The sequence below is a fragment of the Acinonyx jubatus genome, chromosome E2 (genome assembly GCF_027475565.1).
Source record: "Acinonyx jubatus isolate Ajub_Pintada_27869175 chromosome E2, VMU_Ajub_asm_v1.0, whole genome shotgun sequence".
Taxonomy (NCBI): Eukaryota; Metazoa; Chordata; class Mammalia; order Carnivora; family Felidae; genus Acinonyx; species Acinonyx jubatus.
The window spans coordinates 58,401,064-58,418,728 of NC_069396.1; the positions used below are offsets into that span (position 1 = coordinate 58,401,064).

At 41.3% G+C, this 17,665-nt stretch overlaps 1 protein-coding gene and 1 pseudogene across 1 annotated transcript in view; one reads left to right on the forward strand and one right to left on the reverse strand.

The window, feature by feature from the left end:
• The window catches only part of ZNF582 (zinc finger protein 582), a 14,998-nt gene extending 5,795 nt beyond the window's left edge, over positions 1 to 9,203 (forward strand). Inside the window, exon 4 of the mRNA XM_027037476.2 lies at positions 4,707 to 9,203. Within this exon, the coding sequence (XP_026893277.2) occupies positions 4,707 to 6,016 (1,310 nt within the window). The 3' untranslated portion in view covers positions 6,017 to 9,203. The remainder of the gene's footprint in view (positions 1 to 4,706) is intronic.
• Positions 2,413 to 3,802, reverse strand: LOC106985860 (solute carrier family 25 member 36-like; annotated as a pseudogene).
• Positions 9,204 to 17,665: the final 8,462 nt, after the last annotated feature.

A 17,665-nucleotide genomic window follows, 5' to 3' on the forward strand; every position in this document is an offset into this window, starting at 1 on the left:
GTTCAACTGGTTGTTTTATATAAGGCAAAAGCCATTCATGTCTTCAGATTAATTTTGTAATTAACCCAACATACTGGATTTTCTCATTATTTATAATAGCTTTCATGTAATACTCGAATTTTCCAAGTAGTCAATCATATCATCTGCAAATGGTGATAATGTTTTTGCATTTTTATACCACTTGGGTTTTCTTTTGCCTGATGAAGATGCTGATTACGTAGTACCCCCAGAACAATGTTAATGGGGATAGTTTATGTCCTAATCTTGTTCTTAACCTTAATAGGAATACTGTAAGTGGCTTTTCATGAAGCATAATATTAGATTCAAGAATGAGATAGAGATATTTAATTAAAGAAGCATCCACCTTTTCATATTAAGTTTTCTTTTTTAATCTGTCAAGTCTGGATTATATGAATAGATTTCCTAGTTCTGAATACTGAATCTAAACATTCACCTGTTGCATTTCTTGAGTCAATTGTGATAATTTATATTTTTTCTGGAAAGTGCTCTTTTTTAAAAAAATTTTTTAATGTTTGTTTTTGAGAGAGAGAGGGAGACACAGAATCCAAAGCAGGCTCCAGGCTCTGAGCAGTCAGCACAGAGCCCAACACAGGGCTTGAACTCACAAGCCGTGAGATCATGACCCGAGTCAGCATTGGATGCTCAGCCAACTAAGCCAACTCAGACACCCAATGCTCTTTTTTTTTTTTTTAATTAATTAATTAATTTTGTGAGAGTGAGAGAGAGAGAGAGAGAGAGCAGGGAGAGGGGAGAGAGAGGAGAGACAGGGAATCCCAAGCAGGCTCTGTGTATTGTCAGCACAGAGTCTGATGTGGTGCTTGAACCCATGAACTGCGAGATCATGACCTGAGCCAAAATCCAGAGCTGGACGCTTAATCAACTGAGCCACCAAGGTGCCCCTTCTCTTTTTAATTAAAAAAAAAAAAAAATCATGGTAAGATATACATAACAAAATTCACCTTTTTAACCATTGTAAAGTGTGTAGTACGTTGGCATTTGGTACGTTCACAGTGTTGTGCAATATCACGATTATCTAGTTCCCTCATATTTTTATCACCCTGTGGTCTTCCACCCTTCTCCGTTTTCTTTTTTATTTTTAATGTTTATTTTTGAGGGGGAGAGAGAGAGCGAGGATGTGCATGTGCACGCACGAGCAGGGGAGGGGCAGAAAGAGGGGGACAGAGGATCTGAAGCTGGCTCCGCATTGCCAGCAGGGAGCCAGATGTTGGTCTCAAGCTCACAAACCACAAGATCATGACCTAAGCTGAGATCAAGAGTCCAACACTTAACCGACTGAGCCATCCAGGCACCACTTTAATTTTTTTAGGAATCTCCATACTGTTTTCTATAGTGATCATACCATTTTACATTCCCACCAACAGGGCACAAGGATTCCAGTTTCTCCACATCCTCGTCAACACTTGTTATTTTCTGTTTAGTTTTGTTTTGATAGTGGCCATCCTAATGGCTTTGAGGCAATATCTCATTATAGTTTTGATTTGTGTTTCTCTGATGATTAGTGATGTTGAACATATTTTAAAATGCTTGCTCAATTGTATATCTTTGGGGAAGTGTCTGTTCAAGTCCTTTGCCAGTTTTTTAATAGGGTAGCTTTGTTGTTCAATTGGAAGAGTTCTTTATATATGCTGGATATTAACCCCTTATCAGATATGTGATTTGCAAATATTTTCTTCTGTTCTGAAGGTTGCCTTTTACTTTTTTGATTGTTTCCTTTCATAGTGAAAGTTTTTAAGTTTGATGTAGTCCCATTTGTCTATTTTTGCTTTTGTCTATTTTTGTCTATTTTTGTCTATTTTTGCCTGGGCTTTTAGTACTCTGTCTAAGAAATCATTGCCAAATGCAATGTCATGAGGTTTTTCCCCTATGTGGGTAGCCAATTTCATCAGAACCATTTGTTAAAGAGACTGTCTTTTTCTCATCATGAGGTCTTGGCACCCTTATCAAGGATCATTTAATCTTATGCATGGGGGTTTATTTCTGGCCTGTCTGTCCTGTTCCATTGGTTAAACTTTAAAATACTCTGCCAGGCTGCTCACGAAAACATGAAATTGATACAGAAGATCTCCTATTATTGTTGCTGTTTTGCAGTTCTTTTTAAGTTTATTTTTTTATTGAGAGAGAGAGGTGAGTGCACAAGCAGGGGAGGGGCAGAGAGAGGGGGAGAGAGAATCCCAGGCAGGTTCTACACTGTCAGCATGGAGCCCGGTGTGGGGCTCTATCTCACAAACTGTGAGATCATGACTTGAGCCAAAATCAAAGAGTTGGACACATAATTGACTGAGTCACCCAAGGGCTGCATTTGCTTTTTGTTTTTTGGTTTTTTGAGAGAGTGTTTTTAATGGCGTGTCCTTAGAGGCAGCCAAAGTTCTTTCCACGTTGCCCAAAAAGCAAGTAATGTGTCATTACTTTAATCCTAAAACCAAACTCACATTTGGGCATAGTTACATGTTCCCAAACTAGTCTTCTCTTTCTACCAAGCTGGCTTCAATTTTCCATGTTCCACTGCAATCTTTTGATTGTCCTTTATAGGATGGCAGGCAGATGTTGCTAACTGTTGAGTAGGTCAGCCACCAGTTCATAGGTCGCCATCATAATGACGGTATTTGGAATCTGTCTTACTAGAGTTGTTAGACCACAGTGAAGAGACCCAAAACCTTTCTTCTGAACAACCACACATGGTGTCTGGAAAAAATATCTATACGTACTTGGTGCCCTCTTCACCTAGTCTTGTTCTTACAATTTTACATGAATGGTGTATGGTTATAGCACAAGTTTTTTGTGGTTTTTTTTTTTTTTTTGTAATGTTTGTTTATTTTTGAGAGAGAGAGGGAGACACAGAGTCTGTAGCGGCTTCAGGATCTGAGCTGTCAGCACAGAGCCCGAAGCAAGGCTCGAACCCACGAACTGTGAGATCATGACCTGAGCCGATGTCAGATGCTTAACCAACTGAGCGACCCAGGTGCCCCATAGCACAAGTTTTTGAGAGGACAGCAGCATCATTCCCACAAAATTTGGTATTTCTTTCACAGACTCTTCATCATCTTCCATTATCAAAGTCATCTTTTATTCTAGTAGTTTTTGCTTAATACTTCTACAAATAACCAAATGAATAAAGTTCTGTGAAATGCCACTACCCGAGGCTGACCTCCTCTTATAAAGTCTTCTTTGGGCATGTGTCTGCTACACTTTATGAGCACATTAAAAAGTACCCATTTGTTTTTCATAGTTCCTTGTATCAGGCTGTAACCAGTTCTTTCTTAGCCAAATGGGATTGGTTGCTGTGAGTATAGTAAAACGGGCCACTGCAGCTGAAGTCATGTGACAGGTGAAATGAGGATCTACTACATCATTCGACTTTTCCTCACAGTTTGAATCAGCAGCAAAGAATGTTGCTCAGGAAGAAGCCACCTCCATTCAATTGGGGCCTGATCCTCTAAACAAGGAACAAGACCTTCCTTTTTCCAGGGTCACATTTAGGCACTGTAAAGGTCCAGAAGAGACGGGTTTAGTAAACACTAGATCTAAGCCATATGTTCAGCTGAACTTCAGAGGTAGAAAGCATCACAGCAGAAGACCATAGCTGTGTTACTATAACTTTCAGTGGACATGTGCGACCAGCCCCCCATCCTGCCACCTCCCCTGGCAGGCAGATGCGTCATCGTGTCCCTCTGGCCAGATGAAGATCCAGGCACCCCTCCCCATCGTTTTTTAAAATCCACTTTATTGAGGTATAATTTACATTCAGTACAATGGCATGCATTTGAAGTATACTGTTTGGTGAGTGTGGACACATGTGTATACTTGTGTAACTGTCAGCACAGGCTAGAGAACATTTTCATCACACTGAAAAGCTCCCTTGTGCACTTTTCCCTCACAATTGCTCATACACCCAGCCCCAGGCAACCAGTGATTTCTTTGTCACTCTAGTTTATGTTTCTAGGGTTCCACAGAAACATCCTTTCCTTTTTTAATGTTTATTTTTGAGAGAGAGGGAAAGAGAGTGAGCAGGGGAGGGGCAGAGAGAGAGAGGGAGACACATATCTGAAGCAGGCTGCAGGCTCTGCGCTGTTAGTACAGAACCCAAAACAGGGCTCAAACCCATGAACCTCGAGATCGTGGCCTGAGCCAAAGTCAGATGCTTAACCGACTGAGCCACCCAGGCACCCTGAAACATTCATCTTTTTAAAAAACATGGTTCAGAGATCGGGTGCCTGGGTGGCTCCGTCAGTTAAACGTCCAACTTTGGCTCAGGTCATGATCTCGCTGTTCATGAGTTCGAGCCCCACGTCGGGCTCTGTGCTGACAACTCAGAGCTGGAGTCTGCTTCAGATTCTGTTTCCTTCTCTCTCTGCCCCTCCCCCACTTGCTCTGTCTCTCTCTCTCAAAAATAAATAAACATAAAAAAAAAATGGTTCAGAGGTGATTCTGATCCACACTAACATTTTAGAGCTATTCTTATAACCTCCTCCTGACTACTTCATCTCAATTTATGGTATTTCCTCTCTTTCTGTTTTGCATATCTGTTTTCTAATTGCCTAGCCACGTTCAAGAGCTTATAAGTATAATCATGAGTTTGGATTTTCTGGTTTTACTATAGAAGTTCCTTTTTCTGGAAAAGGGAAAAAACACATGTTTTTTTTTCCTCCCCTCCCCCCCCCCCCCAGAATTGGACTCCAGGTATGATACTAAGGTATCCTCTCCAAAGCAGCATATTTATGAGGTACAGTCACCACAGTGGGAGATAATGGAAAGCCTTGCAAGTTATGGTCTTGCGTGCTCAAGGTTCCAAGATGATTGGGAATGCAGACAACAGGGAAGTTCAGATGGACATCTGAGCCCAGTGATAGTCAATGATGAAGAAATGTCTACTTTCAACCAACAAGCACCATCATTTCCTTTTTATCAGAAAATTCATACTGGACAAAAGCCCTATGGATATGATGACTGTAGAAAAGATTTCTGGCAGGAAGACTTCCTTATTAATCATCAAGGAATTCATACTAATGAGAAACCCTATAAATGTAAGGAATGTGGCAAGGCCTTTAAATATGGCTCACGATTAATACAACATGAGAATATTCACTCTGGCAAGAAACCCTATGAATGTAATGAATGTGGAAAGGCTTTCAATTCTGGTTCAAATTTTATACAACATCAGAGAGTTCATACTGGTGAGAAACCTTATGAATGTAAGGATTGTGCAAAGGCCTTCAGTCGAAGCTCACAGCTGATTGAACATCAACGAATTCATACTGGTGAGAAACCCTATCAATGTAAGGACTGTGGCAAGGCCTTCAATAGGATCTCACATCTTAAAGTACATTATAGAATCCATACTGGTGAAAAACCCTATGCATGCAGGGAATGTGGGAAGACCTTTAGTCATCGGTCGCAGTTGATTCAACATCAGACTGTTCATACAGGCAAGAAACTCTATGAATGTAAGGAATGCGGGAAGGCCTTTAATCAAGGCTCAACTCTTATTCGTCATCAGAGAATCCACACTGGTGAGAAACCCTATGAATGCAAGGCATGTGGGAAGGCCTTTAGGGTGAGCTCACAACTTAAGCAACATCAGAGAATTCACACTGGAGAGAAACCCTACCAATGTAGGGTATGCGGTAGGGCTTTCAAACGGGTCTCACATCTCACGGTACATTATAGAATTCATACGGGTGAGAAGCCATATGAATGTAAGAAATGTGGGAAGGCCTTCAGTCATTGCTCACAACTGATACAACATCAGGTAATTCATACTGAGGAAAAGCCCTGTGAATATAAGGAATGTGGGAGGACTATACACCATGATTCAGCGACGGCTCAACATCAGAGAATGCACAATAGAGAAACACAAGTGAATATAATAAATGTAGAAAAGCCTTCCATCAGCACTTACCCCTTACTAATCATCAGAGAATTTATGTTAGCAAGCAACCATATAAATGGAAGCAGTGGGGAGAGCCCATTAGCTTAGGCATCACAGCTTAGCCCATATACTTTGGAGAAAGACTTGAAGAGTGTTATATGGATGAGAATGACTTCATTCAAGCCATCCTTTATCCTGAATCATAAGATTTGTAATGAAGAACAAATTTATGGATATAAATTGTTTACTCCGTGATTATCAAAAAAGCAAGGGAAGGTTGGAAAAAGTTTTGCCTCTAACACATTCTGGAATCACATTTTCTTTCTTTTCTGTTTTTTTTTTTTTTTTCAAGAGAGCGAGTGGGAGAGGGGCAGAGGGATTAAGAGAGAGAGAATGAGAGAATCTTAAGCAGGCTCCATGTCCAATGCAGAGCCTCTTGCGGGGCTTGATCTCACAGCTGTGAGATCACGACCTGGACTAAAATCAAGAGTCAGACACTTAACTGACTGAGCCCCCGGGTACTCCCAGAACCACATTTTCTAACCACACTGTAACAAATTTAACAATAGCCAAACTTTTTTTTTTTTTTTTAAACATCAGCCAAAAGTTTTCATTTGCTTGGAAATCAAAAAGCAAAAAAAAAAAAAAAAAAAAAGCCAAATTACTCTTGGGTTCCACTTCCTTTTTTTTTTAAGGTAGGTTCCACATAGAAGGTGGGGCTCAAGCTCATGACCCTGAGATCGAGTCACATGCTCTACTGACTGAGCCAGCCAGGTGTCCTGTTACTCTTGGGTTAATAAGGAAATAATCATGCAAATGATTATGAATGGTAATGAAAAGAATGACAATTGAGAGATTTATATTCTAGGGGTTGGAGGATGTGGCTAAAGTTAGAAGAATTTTTATAGCCTTTAAATGCATGCAAAGTGTGAAAACCTGAACGATTATTCTCAAATATATTAAACATACTATTTGAGAAGCCAGAAAAGAGAATACCAAACACCCACGTGAAGAAAGAACAAATTAATAGAAAAAAAATGAAATTAGAAAGTGGTTATCTTTAAGTAGTCTCAGTTTTATTTCTTCCTGGCCCAGGAATAAACTACACTTAGGATAATATTTCTCAATTCCCATGTTTTAGATTATCTTTCATAACTTCTGTCGAACAGAGGGGTCAGTTGCCTACATAGTGGCCATACCCAGTTCCCTTTCCTATTGGCAGCATCTGTGTCTTGGTCTTAGACTTTGAAGCTAACAGATGCAAACTTTTCAGCCTCTTTTGCAGCTCAGGGTGGCTCTTGTTCCAGGGTAAGGCCAGTATGTTCCAGGGGTCTGTAGAGGCTTCTGGGGAAGATTTTCCTTACTCAGAAGAGACCGGAACATTAGGAAGACTCCCTCTCTTTTCATCTGCTTTTAAACATTTTCCCATGAGAACATAATGCCTGGAGCTGTTGTAGCCATGTTGGAACCAAGAGGAGAGAACAGAGGAGCTCAGAGAAGCTGACCCAGAGTCCTGACGACACTGAACTATCAGGCCAATTCTGGAACGTCTCTGAACCCTTGTGTAAAAGAAACAACCATTCACTGCTGAACTTACTTTTAGTTGGGTATTTTGTAAACTTGCGGCCAAAAGCGTCCTAAATTACATAACTTCAAATTTTATTTTATTATGATGGGTAAACGTGGCTGAAAGTACTTTTTTTGAATTTGACATTTCTCTTTGTGGCTAATTCTGGGATTGATTTTTGTATATATTCTGTAACGTTGCAAAAGAATATATATATTCTACTTTTCTTAGGTACAAGATTCTGTGTAAGCCAGTGGATTATAATGATAAAACTCCATGTTCTTATATAATTTGTATACTGGATCAGAATTTTCTAAAATTGAAATTTTTAAACCAAGATCTTGAATTTCCAAAGAGTTTTACTTTTTAATTTATGTTGCTTGACCTATAAAAACATACAACTTAACCCCTATTTATGAATCCTACCTTTTATCATTATATAATATCCTAACTCTGCCAAGTGTAGTGGTTGACAAACCAGATCTGGCCCACTACCTGTTTTATAAATAAAGCTGTATTGGAACACAGCCATGCTCATTTATTTCCATATTGTCTACTGTTTTTACACTACGACAGCAGAACTGAGTGGTTGCAACACAGACTATGACCACAAAGCCTATATTGACTGACCCTTTAGAATAAAAGTTTGTCAACCCTGGCCTACTGTAATCCTTTTAGCATTTTATTTCCATACCATGTAATATTACTAATAGTAATTTGTCTTTCTTTACCTGGTATATTTTCACCCATCCCATTATTTTCAACCCCTGTCATTTTAGTGATTTCTTATTTTAAAAATTGCTGATTTTTAAAAATTGAAAATATGAGGGAACCTGGGTGGCTCAATGGGTTAAGTGTCTGATTCTTCATTTTGGCTTAGGACATGATCTCACAGTTTGAGCCCTGCATGGGGCTCTGTACTGGCAGCCTGAAGCCTGCTTGGGATCCTCTCTCTCCCTCTCTGCCCCTCCCCCACTTGTGCTGTCTCTGTCTCTCTCAAAATAAATTAAAAACTTAAAAAAAGAAACTGAGTCTTTTTTCTGTAAAGAAATTCGTGTTGGGTGTAATTTCAACTTTATTCCTTTCATTTTAGTGTGTATTCGATTTATTTTGGGCTTTCCTTTGCTCATGTTGGCTGATCATTCCTTTTGCTAAATTGGAACTTAACACTGTACTTAGGGTAGTGGTCTCCCCATTCTTAATTATTATTTGGGCAGAATGAGAGCAGTATTTTTTTATTTTTTTTAATGTTTACTTATTTTTGAGAGAGACAGAGACAGAATGCGAGTGGGTTAGGGGCAGAGAGAGAGGGAGACACAAAAGCAGAAGCAGGCTCCAGGCTCTGAGCGGTCAGCACAGAGCCCGACACAGAGCTCGACCCCATGAACCATGAGATCATGACCTGAGCCAAAGTCGGAAGCTCAGCCAACTGAGCCACCCTGTTTGGGTCCCAGGTGCCACAGAATGAGAGCAGTGTTAACACTTTCTCACCCATTGTTAATTTTCTCTGCCACTTTCCTTCAAGAAGAGACCACTCTTGCTTTTTCTTTCCTGCAAGCCGATTTCACAATTCCTCCATTTCACTAACCTAATAACCTAATCCAAAGCTTTTAGTTTGTCTCTTATTTATTTGATGCTCAACGTTACTTACTGCCAGACCCACTCATGATAACCATTTAAATTTAAAGATCCTCAGGGAGAGTAACATTCATTGCTGGCTGCTGTTTCTTTTCATCTTTTTTGCTGTCTCGTAGCAGTTTTATTTCAAATCCTGTTTTGTTAGACTGTTTTATTGAGTATTTGTATTCTCTGAATGCTTGTATGTCCAAAACTTTCTTGGGCCCTCACAAATTATATTTTTGGCTTGTAGAACATTCTTGGGATTATAGTTTTTTTCTGAATAATATGATTTTCTTAGCTTACGTAGATATTCTTGTTTCTGGGGTGCCTGGGTGGTTCAATCAGTTGAGCATCTGACTTTTGATTCCAGCTGAGGTCATGAGATTGAGCCCCAAATTGGGCTCTACTAAGCATGGAGCCTACTTAGCAATTCTCTTTATCCCTGTGCCTTCTACCCCACTCAAGTTCTCTCTCTCTCTCTCAAAGAGTTGTTTCCTTTTGCTGCTATAACAAATTATCAAAAACTTACTGGTTTAAAACAACACATTTATTATCAGGAGGTCAGAAGTCTGAAATAGGTTAGGTCATTAGATCTCTTGGGCCAAAATCAAGGTATTTTTAAATTTTTAAAAAATGTTTATTTTTGACAGAGAACATGAGTGGGGGAGGGGCAGAGAGAGAGGGACACAGAATCCGAAGCAGGCTCCAGGCTCTGAGTTGTCAGCACAGAGCCCGACACGGGGCGTGAACTCACAGACCGCGAGATCATGACCTGAGCCGAAATCAGACGCTCAACCAACTGAGCCACCCAGGCGCCCCCAAAAGTAAGGTATTGATGGGATGTGTTCTCTTCCAGAGGCTCTGTGGGAAAAACCATTTCCTAGCCTCTTTTAGCTTCTAGAGGCTGCCTACATTCCTTGGTGTGGCCCCTTTGTGTCTTCAATGCCAGTAATAGTTTGCTGTGTCTCACACTGCAACACTGCAACACTCTTTTGCCTTCACTTTCACCTTTAAGGAACCTCCTGATTATACTGGGCTCGTGTGGACAATCCAAGATAATCTTATCTTAAGGTCAGCTGATTGACAACCTTCAGTCTATCTGCAACTTAATTCCCCCTTGCTACCAACATAACATATCCACAGGTTCCTAGGATTAGGACAGGGGCCTCTTTGGTGAGCCATAATTCTGCCTACCACAGTAATTGCTTCTGTCCTAGCATTTGGCAAGAGTTTCCATCCTTCGAATTCAGAACCTTAAGTAGGATATGCTGGGGAGATAGTCTCATGTCTTTTCTTAACCCAAGGAAATTTTCTTCTAAATATTAATTAGTATTTCTCAATTGTTCTATTTTATTCCTTTTTTAAAAAAAAAAAACTTGAACATTTTTGAATAAGCAGTATATCCTCATGATTCAAAAACAAGTCCTTCTATCTTCTTCCCTTCCCTTCTCTCAGAATACTACATTTCTGGGCTTTGATTCTTCAAAGGTATAACTAATTCATCTCTTAATATGAGTAATCATAGTTCCCCACAGTAACCCTGCAGCCCAATTATATTTTCATTATTGGAGAAAAAAATGCAGACATAGAAAAGTTAAGTGACTTGCCGAAAAACACAAAGCTAGGACGTGAGTGGTTGAGTTTGGTGTTTGCACTTGGGTCTGTGTCACTCTAAAATCTTTCATCAAACACAGTGCCTGCAGGGAAATGGTCCTCTATGTATTCCAGCCCCATCGAGGTTGAATCAAGGTGGTAAATTCCTTAGAGAAAGCAGTATCAGAGATAGAAGACACTTACTTCATGACATCACAGATATTGGTGCAGCCACCATTCCCAAGCCCAGGCGGCCTCACTGGAGTTTGGACTCATCCTATGCCACCTGTGAAAAATTTGGAACCAAAGCAGGTGTCTGGGAAAAGTAAGATCTTGTGGGAAAGGAGTGCCCTCCAATCAAGAATGACTGGGAAAATCTTAGAATCTAAAATGTCTGCCCATGTGGTAGAATACTATACAGTTAATAAAAATAATATTTTTGAAGTTTTCCAGAACAAGGAAAAACGTCCATGATCTAATGTTAAACATTCACAACAATGAACGTATTCTCAGGAAATCCTTGTATTTAAATTGCATCTGGTCAGAAAGAATTTGCAAAGATTACTTTCATTTTTTAACGTTTATTGATTTTGAGAGAGAGGAGAAAGAATGAGTGGGGGAGGGGGCAGAGAGAGAGAGAGAGAGAGAGAGAGAAAAAGAGAGACAATCCCAAGCAGGCTCCGCTCTGTCAGTGCAGAGCCCGACTTGGGCTCAAACTGTGAGAGCATAACCTGGGCCAAAATTAAGAGTTGGTTGCTTAACCAACTGAGCCACCCAGGTGCCCCAAATACTTTTGTTTTTAATTTTTAAATTTAAAAAATTTTAAATTTACATCCATGTTTGCTAGCATACAGTGCAATAATGATTTTAGGAGTAGAATCCTGTGATTCATCCCCTGCATATAACACTCAGTGCTCATCTCAACAAGTGTCCTCCTTAATGCCCCTTGCCCATTTATCCCTTCCCTCCCCTCACCTCCCCTCCAGCAACCCTCAGTTTGTTCTCTATATTTAAGAGTCTCTTATGGTTTGTTCCCCTCCCTGTTTTTATGTTGTTTTTGCTTCCCTTCCCTTATGTTCATCTGTCTTGTATCTTAAATTCCACATGAGTGAAGTCTTATGATATTTGTCTTTCTTTGACTAATTTCACTTAGCATAATACCCTCCAGTTCCATCTACGTAGCTGCAAATGGCAAGATTTCATTCTTTTTTATTGCTGAGTAATACTCCGTTGTATATACACACCACATCTCCATCCATTCATCTGTCAATGGACACTAAATACTTTTTTAAAGTATTTAGTCCATGATTCTATGGACCTTAGGTAATTTAACTGGTTTGCTATGATTGGACTCAATACGTTAAGGCTATCTGCAGTTTCTTTACAGTGGCCTCCTTCCCTTCACATACTTCTCCCCTCAGGGCTATGTGGTCTCTCAGTTTTTAAAACTAAAAATGTTGGTTTTTCACACCAGGATAGCCACAAGGATGCGGCCATCTTTGAGCAGAGTGTGGGTGGCTAATCCCTGTCTCTCTCTGTACTCCCACACATATCTACCCAGAGGGATGTGGACAAATTGGAGAGTGACAGTAGTCTCAAATTGTTGGTGAAGAGCTTCCTCTCAAAATTCATTAACTGTCATCTGGAGCATCATAATTTCTCCATCGTGACTCTTCAGGGAACTGCTAGTGTTTGACTCTTGGAATCAACAATTTCAGACTTATAATGCTGGAAATAGACCGGTCTGAATAATTTCTGAAATTTTCCCTCCCTGATTCTTCAAGCCATTCTCTTTGCCTCTCTGTATCAATATCCTCTCAAGGGACTGGGCTTGAGGTTTTGAACAGCAATAGCATACAGGTCTGACTCATTTTCCTATATGCAGGGCTCAGCAATTCTAAGCCAGGTGTGATTGTTGGTGCAAGGGAATAGCCTCTGATGATGAAGAGACAGCAGCCTAGGTGAGGGAGGAAGGGGGAAGCCATTGTGGGAAAAAACCGCACATCTGTTTGGCAAGACTTTTCAGAATTTCGTCCTAAATTCTTTCCTTAAATGCTTACAGGCTCTCAAGCTGACCTTACTTTTGTCTTGGAGCTCAGGCTGAGCTGCTCTGTGAGAGACTCCAGAATACGATGGCTTGAACAGTAGAAGAATTTACTTCCCGACACCGAAGGTCAGCATTTGATCTTGGACTTCCCGGCCTCTGGAACTGTGAGACCCAGATTTCTGTTGTGTATAAGCCACCCAGTCTGTGGTATTTTGTTATAACAGCGCTAACGGACTAAGACACCAGGTGACGTGTTGGGGCTGGCGTGTGGTTACAGCTGCACAGACGTTCCTTCTCCCCCGTTGTCTCCGTGCTAGGGCAGCCCTCCTGGGGAGGGCTGGGGAAGGTTTCCTTGTTTCACCTTTCCCCTAAGTAGTCCCTTGTGACTTCATCTCACTGTAAGGAGGCTCTTGCGTTAGGTATCCCACCTTGGATAGTCTTGGGCTTGTGACACCTTTCTGCCTACCCGAGGACAAGGAGGTCATCTGAGCTGAGGATGGATTCTCAAGGAAAAAGCAATCTTTGGTACTCTTGACTTTGTAGCCCAAGTTTCCTTACATTTGGGCTGGTAAGCCTTGGCTATTTTTTTTTTTTTCAGAACTTTGATGCTCTTAAGATTTTGGGGGTGAATTTTATTTTAAAAATGTGTTTTCAGTGGGAGCGTTGTTTTGAATAACCTGGCCTCTCTACTCTTGAAATCCTGGTTTGTTTTTTATCCCCCTCTAATCTCTTAAGATCAGTATTAAGATTGTGTGTGTGTGATGAAGGTATTTTTTTTCATTTAAATCCAAGTTAGTTAACATGTAGTATAATAATGATCCCAGGAATAGAATTTAGTGATTTATCACTTACATATAACAGTGCTCATACCAATAAGTGTCCTCCTTAATGCCCATCACCCATTTAGCCCATCCCCCCACCCAAACACCCCATCAGCAACCCTCGGTTTGTTCTCTGTATTTAAGAGTCTCTTATGGTTTGTCTCTCTCTGTTTTTATCTTATTTTATTTTTCCTTCCCTTCTAGGTTCATCTGTTTTGTTTCTTAAATTCCACATATGAGTGAAATCATATAATATTTGTCTTTCTCTAACTTATTTCACTTAGCATAATACACTCTATTCCCATCCACATTGTTGCAAATGGCAAGATTTCATTCTCTTTGATCGCTGAGTAATATTCCATTATATATATTTATATATATATATAATATATATATAGTATATACTATATAGTATACACTATATAGTATATATAGTGTATAGTATACACTATATAGTATATATAGTGTATAGTATACACTATATAGTATATATAGTGTATAGTATACACTATATAGTATATATAGTGTATAGTATACACTATATAGTATATATAGTGTATAGTATACACTATATAGACTATATAGTGTATAGTATACACTATATAGTATATATAGTGTATAGTATACACTATATAGTATATATAGTGTATAGTATACACTATATAGTATATATAGTGTATAGTATATAGTATAGTATAGTATGTATAGTATATATACTATATAGTATATATATAGTATATATATGTATATATATATATAGTATATATATATATATATATATATATATATATATATATAATCACCTCTTCTTTATCCATTCATCCATCGATGGACATTTGGGCTCTTTCCGTACTTTGGCTACTGTTGATAGTGCTGCTGTAAACACCGGGGTGCATGTGCCCCTTCGAATCAGCATTTTTGTATCCTTTGGATGAATACCTCGTAGTGCAGTTGCTGGGTCATAGGGTAGTTCTATTTTTAGTTTTTTGAGGAACCTCCATACTGTTTTCCAGAGTGGCTGCACCCGTTTGCATTCCCACCAGCAGAGCAAAAGAGATCCTCTTTCTCTGCATCCTCGCCAACATCTGTTGTTGCCTGAGTTGTTCATCCTAGCCATTCTGACAGGTGTGAGGTAGTATGAGATGAACGTATTTAAACATATAAAATACAGGAAGTGGGCACTTATAAAATTGTTAGAAGGGTCACAAGAGCTGACTTTGCAAGGTAGGTCTCCAGAAGTGCCTCCCCAAATGTGGCAAAACTGAACCTTCAAAACATGTGCTCCCTCAGCCACGGTCCAGAGGTGGAGCTGCAGGGGGCTGCCTCTGGGACCACCAACTTCAAGCACACACTGCTTTACCTGCAGTCCAGGGTCAGAAGGTAAGATGACGCGGGGCGCCTGGGTGGCTCAGTCGGTTAAGCAACCAACTTCAGCTCAGGTCATGATCTCAGGGTTTGTGGGTTCAAGCCCCATGTCGGGCTCTGTGCTGACAGCTCAGAACCTGGAGCCTGCTTCAGATTCTGTGTCTCCCTCTCTCTCTGCCCCTCCCCCACTTGCACTCTGTCTCTCTCTCTCGGAAGTAAATAAAACGTTAAAAAAAAAGAAAGTAAGATGATGAAACCACCACTCACTGTTGCCACAAACGCGTGGAACGCGGAGTTCAGACCCCAGCCGTGCTGTCTCTGCCACCACCTTTTGGTAGCCACAGCAGGAGGAGATGCTGCCTCTGTCATCCAAATGTCACACAAGGGCATCTAAAGGGTGGAATCTTATTTCTGTTCAGAGTGCTTTGTGCACAGAGCAGGAAAATTACTTTTCCAGCCTATTCATGAGAGGAAGTCCAACCAGGACGATGTGGCAATGAACTCCGGGTGCCAGCCAATTAAAATTAGCCACAGGAACTGTACTTTTACAGGGTTTTCTAGAATTTGTATTTAGCTCTTTCTCAACATCCTCTGGTTGGTTTGGTTTGTTTTCCTTTCAGCAGTGTGACTTGTTTCTTCCTTGATCTCTTCATGTATTTTAATCCATGCTCATTTTATATTCTCTCAGTTTATGCAGTTATCTTGTTCTTGTCCGTGGTTTCGGCTTATGCCCTGCTCCTTTGCCGGGGGAGGCAAGCTTCGTCCTGCATGCTGCTCTGATGAGGTTGTGTCTGGTCCTTGGAGCCCCACCTAGGGCTCCCCAGTTGGAGCCCCCATTAGCATGTTGGGCATGCATGGTCATCTGGATGCATCCTTCCTGCTGAAGCAGGAACTTGGGATTTTGGAGAGCAGCAATGGGCGGGCCGTCCCATCCCTGTTTCCTCACTAGGGCTGGAGATGTTTCCACTAGGGCTGGGGATGGCTGAGATATGACCCCAATCTCCCCATTGACCTCAATGTATTAGTTTTCTATTTCTGTTTGATCAACCGTCACAAGCTCAGAGGCTTAGAACAACAATCCTTTAGGATCTCCCAATTCCATGGGAGTGAGCATAAGTCAGCTGGATCCTTTGCTCAACGTTTCACAAGGCTACAGTCAGCGTGTTGGCCACACTGAAGTTCTTATCTGGAGCTGAGGGTTCTCTCTCAAGGCTACTGGTTGTTGGCAGAATTCACTTCCTTACAATCGTGGGTACCCATGTTCTTGCTGGCTGCCCACCAGAGTCAGTCACAGCTCCCGGGGGCCACACCTCTCCATCAGTGGTTCAGAACACTGATTTTCTTCCTTGAGGTCAGCAGGAGCATGTCTCTTTCTGACTTCTGCTTTTAAAGGGCTTGTTTGATTAAGTCAGCCTCATTTAAGCTAATCTTCCTTTTGGTAACTCAAAGTCAGCTGATTAGTAGCTTAATTATAATCATACAGGGCATGCAACATGGGAGGAGCAGGATTTGGTGGGGAGGGACGTCCTGGAAGTCTGCCCAAAATTTTCATGAACACCAGAAGGCTGGCACCAGACGAGGGAGGAAGAGAGTTGCAACCTGTCCTTCTGGGAGGCAAGGCTGACCGCTCATGTTTTTCTTCCCTCCCTGGTTCTGCCCTTTCAGGACTCACCCTTCCCCAGGAGAGGAGGCTGGATGACTCATTAGCCCTTGCTGTTCTGAAAGCCGTGGCCCAGGTGAGTCATGCTTTCTTTCCCCTTCCTCATTTTGTATGAATATAGGGCAACTTCCTTGGATTTCCGGTCTCACCCATGCATGAAAAGATCAAAAGACCCTGAGCCATCGCTAAGAATCCCTCTCTCTCTGAACCTGCGTTCATGCATCCACATGACGTCGACTCTCCTATGGACTCAATTCTGCAGAAATGCATTGCTTCAGGGAAACGTGAAAGACTCCTATGTGAAATATGATTTCGTGGACTAAAGGAACCACACATAACAATGCTTTAATGGTAACCTACAGACCAGGGTTTCCCAGTTAGACAAGATGGGCTGTGGTGTTGGTTGGTCTCTGCTCTGGTCCGAATGTATCCCCCCAATTCATATGTTATGGTATTTGGAGATGGACCTTTACTAAGTGATTAGGTCAGGGTGAATGGGATTAGTGTCCCTATAATAGAGGCTCTAGACAAATCCCTGGTCCTCTTCAACCCCGTGAGGACGTAATGGGAAGTTGACCGGTGGTACTTTGTTATAGCAGCCTGAATGGACTAAGACAGAAGGTCTCAGGTTCAGGACCTTTTGAATTGGGGTTGGCATTGGGAATTTGAGGCATTGCCCAGCAGTCCCTCCATCCAGCCCAGATGGATGCCTGACCCAAGATCAGATGTGATGCTGAGCCATACGTGTGGGTAATGGGTCACATCTGTGTGAGCCTGGTTTATCGCCCATCAGCATTCTAGTGCTCGGGAACAAGGAAAGAGGGTGCCTGGGGATGAGCTAGGTGAGACTAGTCAGAGTGCGTGAGGTGTTGAAAACCATAAATTGGCAGAGCTAAGAATGTCCCTAAAGATATCTTGTTCAACTAGATGTTCCACTGGGTGGTTGAACTGACTGGATCTTGGCTCAGGTAATGACCTCACAGTTCGTGAGTTCAAGCCCCACATCGGGTTCTGCGCTGATGGTATGGAGCCTGCTTGGGATTCTGTCTCCCCTTCTCTCTGCCCCTCCCCTGCTTGTGCTGTC